Source organism: Puccinia triticina, chromosome 14A, assembly GCF_026914185.1.
Source record: "Puccinia triticina chromosome 14A, complete sequence".
Taxonomy (NCBI): domain Eukaryota; kingdom Fungi; phylum Basidiomycota; class Pucciniomycetes; order Pucciniales; family Pucciniaceae; genus Puccinia; species Puccinia triticina.
In genome coordinates this window covers 2,292,443-2,304,241 of record NC_070571.1, presented here as the reverse complement: position 1 = coordinate 2,304,241, position 11,799 = coordinate 2,292,443, and the positions used below count along the sequence as shown (strand labels likewise).

The 11,799-nt window shown below is 44.1% G+C and overlaps 1 protein-coding gene across 1 annotated transcript; it reads right to left on the bottom strand.

Annotated features, from left to right (window-relative positions):
* Positions 1 to 2,957: 2,957 nt before the first annotated feature.
* PtA15_14A215 (uncharacterized protein) lies at positions 2,958 to 3,455 on the bottom strand (the record flags this gene model as incomplete). The annotated part of the gene is made up of 3 exons (XM_053162908.1): positions 2,958 to 3,041; positions 3,138 to 3,192; positions 3,271 to 3,455. The coding sequence occupies 3 exons, from the start codon at positions 3,453 to 3,455 to the stop codon at positions 2,958 to 2,960; spliced, it is 324 nt and encodes a 107-aa protein (XP_053026887.1).
* Positions 3,456 to 11,799: the final 8,344 nt, after the last annotated feature.

The window sequence follows — 11,799 nt, the reverse complement described above, 5'->3', positions numbered from 1 at the left end:
CAGTACTTTAATGTGAAAGTGAGTTTTGGATGTTAAATAATAATTTGATATGGAAAGAATAACTTGTGAAATTTTTTCCAGCATGTGCAAGCTTGCATCAATGTTCAGCATAATTGCAACAGAGCAAAATGTCGAATCATGAACAACAGACCGGCAATAATCGAACACCAAGAAACCAAAATCCAAACCGCTCAACTCAAACACACAGACAACCAACACTTTGTGATCAACACTGCCTCTTTTCACAATCCATTTCAGCACCATCAAATTTCCCAAACTACTTTGCCCCAGATTTCCAATCAAGAAATGGTCCAGTGTGTTTTAGATGGCTTAAAAAACTGGGGCTCACATAACTTTGAATTTGAGAGAAATACTGCAGGGGGAGAAGATGAAAATGATGTTGATGATGCTATTTAGCTTTAACCAATGTGATATTTTTCTAGCTAGTTTTCCTTTTGGTCATATTTTGATCAGAAATTGTGTTAAAGATGATGCGTGCAGTTGTAGCAAAGGCTTGCCAAGGTTCTACTTGTTTTCTCACAAACAAAATGATAATAATTGTACCAAAAAAATTCATGGATGGGTGCTTTTGGTAGACTCACCCATTGCAATGCCCACTTCAAACCTCAAAACAACCCTGTTCCGCTAAGCTGTATACCATTATTTCTGGCTCAAATTAACCGCCTGGATCCCACCTTTCAATTGATCCCACTCTCAAATAATTCCGAAGACTTTCGCAGAAGTTACAGTGATTTCTGTCCAGCATTCCGTTCCTGCGCGGGGGGGGGGGGGGCGCCCCCGAGAGTTCTTCGGTGTCGATCGGACACTCTCAACTGAGAGCGGCCGGTGGACAGCTTGGTTTGGTGTCCATTGGACACTCTGGCTGGAGTGTCCGATGGATGCTGAGCTTTGTGGACCATCAAGATGTCCATCGGACACTCTCACTTGGGAGTGTCCGCTGGACGGTGTTCTTTGATGTCCAGTGGACATATCCGAGTGCCAAGCATCACTTGGACGCTTCCGGAAGCGTCCAAGTGATGCTCATTTCCCCTTGCGTCCGCTGGATGCTCCCCGGACATCCTCTGGACATTTCTCAGTCAGAAACGTCCGCGGGATGCAGCGCATTTCCAGGAATGCGCCCCGTGGTGTAGCAGGAGATAGTCTTGAGGATGGAGTTGGGGTCGAGGGAGCTGATCTGGATGGTGGCGGCCAATGGCCAGGATGGTTTCAGGTGGGAAGAGGAAAATTGACGTAGCTCAAAAAACCAATTGTGATGGGATCAAAGTAATTGTGTATGGTTGCGAGGGCCGCGGTCTGGGCGAGGCAGGGCGAGGCCAAATATGGGAAATAGAGTATACAGGCATCTTGGAATTCCGAATGGCTGGTGCGGTTGCCGTGAAATCCATTACAGTTACAACGGCCACGGCGTGGCGTTTGCGTGGGGGGAGCTAGTATTAAGGTTGAGATTTGAGTCCAGGGAGGGCTTAAAAGGCGGATAACTCATAGGTGTAGTTGTTTCCCCAGGCAATTGGAGATGCTGCACTTCCAGCTATCTGTTGTACTCAACCCCTCCGCTGTTGCATGTGTGCAGTCTGAGGGGCAAAGAGTGGGCCCCCCACGGGTCTGCAGCCTTTGCTGCGGGCCCGGGGCCTTCATGTCCATCACTTTTGACCCGTGCGTTTGACACGGGCTGGGTGTTGAGCCTGTGGGCACGGCTTTGCCGCTGTTGGAAGGCTGGGTTGAGAAGTTGCTTGTGTTTTTATTGTGAAGGGGAACCCCGCCCCTTTTTTTTGAAATTTTGTTAATGGGGAAACCCATGATTTTTTTTTTCTTCATTTTGTGTAATTGTAAGGGGAAACCCTTGATCTTGATTTTTTTAATTTTGGCAAAACTGTGTCTTTAATAAACTTGGATATTCTAGCCATTTTTTGAATGGAATTCCAGGAAAATCCAATCAATCTGAGGGAACTATTGTACTCCAGTTGTCACCCCATTGTACGCGCGTACAATAGGGTGACATTGGCGAAATGTAAAACAGTTCCATGTGCATATGCATCTGGAAATTGCAAAAACAAAAACAAAAAAACAAATGAGCGGCTGATCTACGTGAAGGGGTTGTGACCTCAGATGAACTGTGGAACAGCAAAGCCAGTCTTGAATTCAACCGTTCTTCCACCCCTTTTATATACTACTAGAGTCCAAGGCGGCTGCGCCGCTGCACTTTCAAGGGCATCAGTTTGAGTACCCCCTGTAGCCTCACCCAAGTGCCCTTTGGCCTTGGCCAGTTGAGCTTCCAGCCCCCAATTTTGAATGTTGCACCAAGTCACAATATAATGTGGATTGTTGTGATATCTGATCAAGTTTTGGCGGGCCTGATCAGATGTCACATACAATGTCAGGGAAGAAAACTCTTACATACAACTAAATTGGCACCAAACAAGGCCTGTAGAAACAATATTGAAAGTACATATTCTACACAAACTGTCTTGGCAAAGGTATTCCAATGGTTTTGCTGACACCCTGAATTTGATGGTGGAAGTTTCTGATACCACCAATACAAAGGTATACATTTCTTGGTGACTTCATCATTATGAAGCCAATTGTGGAAATTAATCTCTGTCCGATAAAAATAGTAAAAGGAAAAGAGAACAGAGTTTTTGTCAATTGCCTACTCCATCTTTTAGAAATAAGGCTGGAAGTGTAGGGTTATGTACATATATCTATGTGTATAACTGTATGTCCATGTCAAGCATGTAGTTACAACAGAAAGCTAGACAGAGTAGGCCAATAATCTACTGGTGCCAAGGATTCGGGTGGTCAACACTGTAGACTTAGCCAGTTTGATAAGATTGCTGCTGTTCCGATGACCGGCTTTGTTGCCCAAAGAACCCAATCAACCGTTCGGCCGGCAACTTCTTCGGGCGCTTGGCAGACGACCCACTGGAGGAGAGAATTTCCTAAACAGGCAGGATGTTTGAAGGCGTCGTCTGCTGGTCCTCTTGGGCAGGCATACTTGTGGTGTGGATGGAAAGCAGCGCGGGCTGGTTTAGCGCGGCGGGATTCCAGTGTCAAGGAAGAGTAAGATCATTTATCCAGCTGCTAATGAGGCTGGGGGACATTTGAGGAGACCGACTGACCACCTGAGGATGTGCCTCTTTTTGGAGCCAGTCAGATAACGCTGGCTTTGTAAAGCTGAAGGCCTTTGGGTCAGGGTGATCTTGCGGTAGCTGCTGTTGCTGCTGCTGCTTATTTCACGAATCAAATACATACCAAGAGTTGGTCCCCGTTTTCTGCGAAAGCGGTCCGGCGGTGGTGCGCGGCATGCTGATGGGTTTCTGCAGGAGCAAGATAAGATTGGCAGCGATCAAGGAAGAATCAGCAGACAGTTTCTTCCCGGGGACCAACACAGGGCCGGTGGAGGTAGAGACGATTGTACCGGGCCCATTACTCCGCATGTTATTGAGATTTTTGGGGGGACTCCAGGTCTTTGAACGCCGCCAATGACACGCTGACCATTTTTCAGTCGCGACAACGCATGAGTGTAAGAGCCAAAGGCGCGAAAGAGAGGAGAAATTCAACATTAGATTTGTCCGAGGGTTCTTGCAAAGATGGCAAAAGCGAGGGTGCTCGGCGAGCCAGATGCGTTGATCCGCGGTCATTGACTCCAGTTGTCCCGGTGTGTATTCAACAGCATCAGCGCGAAGAGGAGGAGCGCAACGGCCAGTTTCATGACTGCTAACTACAGAGGTCACACGAAAAAATGAAAATCAGTGCCTTGATTTAAATAAATTAAATAAGCAGGAAGTGTGCGTACTGCATGGCCTGGATCTAGCAAGCAACAATCTCCTGAACCCGCCCAAAGTGATCTCAGGCATTGAGGGCAACAGGACGGCATGAACCCAGCGGCGGCTTCGAGTGCAAAGACTGCGGCGACGGTAGTGCTGAATGCCTTGAGGATCTCCAAATTGGCGAGCTGGTTCTTGAGTTGTGAGTTGAGCGAGATTGACGATTTCCGCCAACTGTGTATGTTGTTTCAGATGGTGAGTGTGAGTGCTGTGGCCAGAGATGGTAGGTATATTGCTGACCTGAACAGTATTCCATGAGGAGGGACGGCCATGCGCTCAAGGACAAAGCAGATCTGGTCGGGCGGGAATCCCGAGTCGCACGACCATCAGGGCTTGCATGGTTCCTGGTGGGTCGGGGTTTGGGCACAGGTGAGCAATTGCCGTGGTGGATGGGGGCCCGGGGTTTGGCGGTGTTGTTGTGTAGGGTCTGTGTGGTGGTGGGAATGTGGCTTGTGTTGTGCTGGCGCTGATAATGATGTCGTCGTTACCATGGTTAGTGGGGGAGGCGTTGTGGCGGTTGGTAAGGACGCGGTCTTATCAATAGGAACCGCGGTGAGGTGGGAGGGCTCCCGTGGCTGGAGTGTGGGGGAGGTAGTAGGCCTTGGGTGGTGTCTGGGGGGGCGGGATAGGACCCTGGAAACCCCCTATAAATGGGGGTAATGTAAAATCCAGAATTTCGTCAAAATTCATACATTTTTTGACTTGATTCATACACGTTTCATGCCTACACTCAGGGGATTTTCCAGTTTTTCATACATTTTTAATGCCTACCATTGCTGCCGAGGGGGGGGGGGGGTGGCGCAAAAAAAAAGTCTTGGGGACACCTGCAAGGTGGGGTACCAAAAGTAAGGGCCTGTGCTTCAATTTTGCAACTTTCCACTTTTCTTGTCCTCTATCCAAAAAAATAAAACAATAGAAGGGTTCAATTGTTGAAATTCTTCACTTTTGGGCTCAAGAATGCCTTCTGGTGATTTTCAGCTTGAGTTTTAAGAAGTATTGAGGGAGATAAAATTGGCAAATTTGAATTTTGATGCCCTATGCCAATGGTATAGGCGGGCCGGCCCTAAGACAAGGTGTGCTGCTGAGGGGGGGAAGGGGGCTTTTCTGGTGCACTCTCAGGAATTTCATACATCTTGGTTACTACCCTCCCTTACCCAGGAAAAATTTCATACACTTGAAGTGCTTACCATTGAGGCCAAAAAAGCCCATTCATACCATTTTTGTGCCTACCATTTTGGGTTTTTGCCAAAAAATTCATACATTTTCATTACCCCCATTTATAAGGGGTTTCCAGGGTCCTGGCGGGATTGGCTATAAGAAGAGGGCGGTGGTGAGTGGTATTTCCTCAGGCGACTCAAAGGCTGTAATTCCAGCTCAAGAGTCACCTCACCCCTGTCCGCTGTTGCAATTGTGCATTCTGGCGGGGCATATTTGGGGACCCCCCTGTGCTTTCGGGCTGAGGGTCCTCCTCCCAACGCTTTTTAACCCTGCTAGACAGGGATGGGCGTTGGGCCACGGTGCGTCAGCTAGCTGCGCTGGGTGGCAGGGTGTGGGGTTTTTTGGGGCTTGTGTGCGCATTTTGTATGTAATTGGTTAATTTTTTGCGGGGTTTTTTTTTTTGTACTTTGTTTGTTCAGGTGGCCTGTGCGGCCTTGGTCTTCCATGTTTTGTAGGAGGGAAAACCTCTGACTTTTTCTTTTGTATTTTGGCAGGTTGTGGGGGAAACCCTTGAATTTTTTTTCTACAAACCTGAGACTTTAATATACTTGGATTCTAGCCATTTTTTGGTGAATTTCTAGGAAGCGCCTATCACTTTGAGGGAATCATTTATATAAACTACTTTTGATAAAGTACGTGAAGAATTCATTTCACCCACATGTTTTGGATTGATGTCACATCTCAAATTTCAAAATATAACAATGGGGCCAAAGAAGCTGTCATGTCACATGCAATGGCGGGTAGGTACAGTATGAATATCAGTAACATACCAATATTGTAACAATTTTTTGCTTTTTACCACTACCACTAACATAACAGAAGTGTGCTACAATATCACACCTCAGGTAGCTTTTTTTTTTACATTATTGACAATATCTGGCGGCGCAGAGGGGCAGATATTGGAAAATGTATTGGAAAGAGGAGGCCATTTAACCCTCTTTATTGTGTTGCTCAGTGGTTAACGTGTTGATTGTAAAGTCAGCCTGAAAAAATTTACCTTTAAAATACTGTCCCGGGCTTAAAAGTTGTTGTTACTAATACCAATACCACCTGAGCATAGTAACAGAAAGTGTTACACTACACAGATAAAGGCAGCTATTTTACTGTATTGAAACAACCAATTTTTTTTCACATTCATGAGGCTAGCAGTTACTGCACCACTCTGTAGCTGTCTTGTAAAAATGGTGGGTAAATACAGGGTAATTTAGCATTAGGGTGGCAGTGCTAACCACAAACTTTCCTTTGCAGTGTTACCATTCTGCCACCCCTGCTAAGCTATTTTATGCTCTGAAACAGTCCTTGCAGCGGAAAAAAAGTCTAAAAATCTGCTAAATAGTGCTTTAGCGCAGCGTAAAAGGTGCTTGTTTGTGCCCTTTGCGCGTAGCTTCAGCACAGAGATGGTTCAATTCTGCTACTTGACAACAATTTGTAGCGGAATTGTAATACTCTCAGGTGATAATAGCTGGTACAGAATTGCTTTTAGCTGATAACAGAGAGGTTTTTAATTCACAGTTCCTTTGAAGATGTGATATCTATCTGCAAAGGGATTTCACACCACAGTAAAAAGAATTTGAGGATGCAAGAGTTGATTTGGAAATGTATGTAAAACATGGGTTAGGATTGTAATTAAATTGACTTCAATATGAATTCAATGTAGTTGAATGATAGTTCACATTAAAGATGGCCTTGCGGTACCCGTTTGGAGGTACCCAGCACCAGTTGGGGGGTACCTCCTGCCTTGTGATGGTACCCGCCGGCTGGTGCCCGGTGCAGTACCTGGTGCCTGCTTCTGGGCGAAATTTGACCCGGTACCTGGGTACCTCTCCGGGTACCGCTCAGAAACCCCCCAGACCCGAACCCCCCTATAGGGGGGCTGGCTCTCACCCACATGATTTGATATCGGTTGAACAAATCTGATTGATCATATCCTCATATCCCTCCCCCCAACCCACCTACAATGTCATTGGCCTGCACGCAAAAAAAGAGAAACACCCGAACCAATCATACATCCACTCCACCGTCCTCTCAGCCTCATGATTACGTGACCTCAAAGAGGCACAGACTTGCAGCTCAATCACTGAGCAGGGGCATGACTGTTGCATTCTATTCAAAGAACAATAAGATCCAAGAGGGGGTCTTGGATTGGTGGAAACACGGAGTTAAGGAAGATAACAAGATGAAGAAGAAAGGTAAGAGAAAAGTGATAGTAGTTGACAACAATTAGTATGATTGATCTTCACTATCTAAGATTATATTCAAGTATTTATTGTGGGCACACGTATTAAATCAATATCATTTCATTTTCATTTTTTTTTGGTGGCAGGTACCGCTGGTACCCGCCCAAAGTACCGCTGGTACATGCCTGCTGGGGCCTGGTGCGGTACCTGGTGCGGACATTTGGCTAAAATTTGGCCTGGTACCCGGGTGTCAACCGGTACCCGGGTCCCACAGGGCCATCTTTAGTTCACATTGAATAGTTACATATCAATCCAAATTAGATTGGCCTATTGTTATTGCCAAGTAATGAAACAATTCAAACATCAGATAGTAAGGAATTCCGCCTCAGTTCAGAAAAAAACTAGCACCAAATTCAGCTGTGGCACTCCTTGGGGAGTGCCCCCAAAGCTTCCCTGGTGCAAGTACTCAAGCACAACTTCAATGCCAAACTTTCCACACCTGAGATTTTATTTGCAGTTTTCAACACCAAAGACCACATCCATGCTTTTATTCACAACATACCACATTCTCTCATCTTCTTCATCTTCAGGGATTATTGGAGGAGAGCTAAACTGCCAAAAGATTCAGTCATTTTGTGTTCCGCAAGGTATCTGTGAATCTGACAGAGAGATTGAGAAGAATTTGTCAAACAGATCTGGAACAATAGTATTGACCAACATTTTTACAAAGATGAATTGAACTTTGGATTTTTTTCTAGGGATTGAAATGAAGGGATATGCGATGAAATGAGCTGGACCAGGCTGGAGAAAATTCTGAACAAGTCCAGATGAGCTCTGATTTGCTCTGATGAGCCCAAACATGTTTCTACCTTTTTGAGAATTTGCTTGAATTTCTGTGTATTCAAGTAGAATCTAGATTAAACAGGATTAAGCCGGCTACTAGTTGTGGGCTCTCAAACCCCCTAGAACCCCTCCTCCTTGCCGGCGGGCAGTTGAAAAAAATAAATTGTTGGCTGGCCTTGGGGGGGGGGGGGGGGGGTTACCGGGGTGCTTTTCTGCTCAACCCTGAACTTTTATACAATCTTTGTTACCAACCCCCAACCCCATGAGAAAAAAAGTACATTTTCCGTGCGTACCCTAATGCCAAAAAAAGGCCATTCATACATATTTGGTGAGTACCCTTTTTGGTTTTGGCCAAAAAATTCATACATTTTGGTTACCCACCTCTATAGGGGGTTTCCAGGGTCCTACTGCTATCACATCCAACAGGCATACTTAAATAGCCGTAATGCAGAGGATTGATTTGAGGATGATAAGAAATGAACAAAACCCAATATTTACTAGAATACTACCCTTGAGATCTGTCTTGAAAACTAAATTTATTGAACAATAATAACTATGTACTGACCACGGCTCAAATACTACGTGATTGAGTGAAGTTGATACTGTCATGCTATGTAAAACAAGAAACACCGACTATCCATGAATAATTCATAAAAATTAATGTTAGATCTTTAGCAAAGGAAAAGCAAAGGGATGTAGGGATAAGAAGGGAAAAAACGCAGAAATCCGGGGCAAATTGCAATTAGCCTGTTAAAATGTGGTTGGTACTACTCTAAACCGTTGTGTTTAGGCAATTTTCTGGACAAAAAAATGGGAGCAGATGGATAACACAAGAGAATGCTTCGAAGTGTCTTTTCATATGCCAGAAGGATCCAAGAAAACTATGGACGGGGTTTGGATCTAAGAGGCTGTTTCAATCTGAAAAGGTGCATATTTGGGATTGAAGCATTAGGGTATGTGAAATCCGGTGTGTTGTAAGAAAAGTAAAGTCAGATATGTCGTCATGAATCCAAGGACTACAAATCCAAAGGCGGCATCTAATTGCAAAACATGGCTGCGGTAATGAACGCGGAAAGGGTCAAGGGAGCGGGAGCGAGCTATTCTTGGCGCCGGTTTCCGGCACCTCGGGCATGTAGGGATTTGCTCAATTTCGGAGGGTGCAGGAGTGGCCTTGGTTATGCGGTTCAGCCATTCTTCAATGCAAGAGGCATGGTAACAGTGATTGCACTTGGGAAAAGCTCGGAGGATGTCTGGAGGCTCAGTTTGATAGTCGTGTAAACATATTGCACATTGATTCTCCGAGTCCCGCCATTTTACTTGTTTCAAATCACATTCTTTCTGCCCCCTGTGGAGACGTTTAACAGACCTCAGCCGTTGTGCGACTCTCCAGTCTCGCATCACCTTCAGCTTGATCTTGCTCCCTGGATGACCTTTCACATTGTCGTCTTGTGAAATGCCTATGGATTTTTCTTCAGACTTTGCTGACCCAAAAAGATCTCATTAATTTTTGATTTCAACTTGGCAAGTAGCAAGAGCCACTCAACAGGTATCTCTATCACCACACCAGGACTGAAATCAGGTGAGTATTTGAATTTCGGAAATTGATCCCAGTCAATCTCATGAGACTCAATGATAGAGGATTCCTCAACCTGTGGGACTAAAGTTACATTTGCCAATGATAAGAATATAAGATGTTAGCAGAAAGGTGTTCAAATCTTGCAACACACCATGATATCCCATCTCCAAGTCACGCTCATCACGTCCTCCCTCCAAGAAATAATCAACCCCTCGTTTGTGAAGCTGAGCCAGTCCTTGATTCGAAACCCAGCGGGAAATTTGTACACATATCTACTTGGTGGTTTTTATTGTGTTACACTTGGTCAATGAGAGTCCATACCCTGATAATAACACTACAAATCAAAAGATTGTGAAAGCTCAACTAGGATTTTTTTTCTTGTAAGATGCATGGCTATGCTTTTCCACTGGAATGCTCAAGCGCCCAAAGTCTGTGTGATGCTACCAAAACCTAAACCGCAATTTGGAAAGAAGAAATAAAAGCTTTGAGAACAAAACGCACACTCACTTAATTTATGGTGATAGGACGTATGGCTATGTGTGATTATTGAGGTATCCTGATTTTCTATGGTCACGCTCTACTTTTCTAGAGATAGTTGCTTGAAATTGATCCTTGAAGGTCAGGTCTAACTTGCGGGTTGAACGTAATTTGATAGGTGGTAGATGATACAAATTCCTTCATTTGAACCATACCTTGTCTTTATTTACCGGATTCCACTGTTTGTTTTTTTGTTTCTGTTGGCAGAGTGAGTATCAGCAATGCGGCCTGTGGCAATTTCTTATTTAGTAATAGTTTTACCGAAAATATTTGAGGAAAGTTTCAGGGAATCCTTATCGATATATCCTTACGCACCTGAGGTTTGATGGAGGTTGGTGATGGAGATAGATATTCCGATGCTTTTCCGTCAAAACACGCATCCTTCGGAGTTGAAGTTGGTGTTGATATTGTTTCTGTCTCAGGACAAAATGGAGATTGATACATTTACACATTCCAATTAAGCGGCGCATTGCAAAGCTCTGTTGGGTTTGTAGCTTTTGTGTGTACAATGGAATCATGTGTTCAATTTTTTGAAAAGAGACCAGAAGGTTAAACAAACATACTGATATGCATGGCCTCTTTGAGTGTTTAAAGTAAACAGATGTGTATACCAGATAAATGCTTGTAGTTAAAGGTGGCTCCCCAGGAATAATCTTTATCAGAAAACCAAAATTGAAATCTGAATGTAGATCCATGTTAAACAAATGTGAATTTTACTTGTTAGGCCTGTACCATAGCAAGTGATTCGCCAAAACTTGGACAGATTTTCCATTGTCAAACATTAAATTTTGACTTAGACACAGGTTTAAACCTTATGGAAAAGCTGAATTCAAATATTGAATGATTAAATTCCAAGTTTGATTTCAATTTGAAGAATCAGGTAAAGAGAATCCAAAAACCTGGTCATTTTGGCTACAGTACAGTCACTTTTTGTTTGGCATTTCATGGTAATATCCAAGGCTCAAGCAGAACTGCCAGCATAATAGGATGGGCTGAGTTTATCCCAGTTAAACTGGGATGTACTCAACCCAGCCAAATATGCTGGCAGTGCAACTTAGAATTCCTTCAAGCCCTAAAAAGTGTCACATTGTGAGAGAATAAATCGGTGTAGGAGATCAAAGTGTGATGCCTCTGGTGAATTTTGGGGGCGGCAATGAAGAAAGAGGAGGCTGTAGAGTACATTTTCTTGACTAGTCAAGCAAGAAGAATAATTCTGAGTTATAGTTGGCTGGGGTAGATGGCGGCTATGTAGAGCAACACAGTAGCCATAACTCATAAACTGTTGCAGGGAACATAGGTGACAGGACTAAAGGTTCACTGACATTTTGGCAATGGAGCAATCACTAAGTAAATATTTAAATGTATCAAATGAGGAGAGACAATTGGGATTTAGAGCTGAATGAAACTAACTTTTCTTTTTGAAGCACACACTAGCTATTAGAATCTCAATAGCCCGGTTCATGTTGGGGCATTTTATGCCCCCAAATAAAATTGCCATTTAGGGTGTTCAAAGTTGACTTGCATAAAATCATAACACCATAAAATCATAAAATTCTAAGCTGAAAAAAATATGTTGCACCCAAGCACTCAAACTAGAGCAACA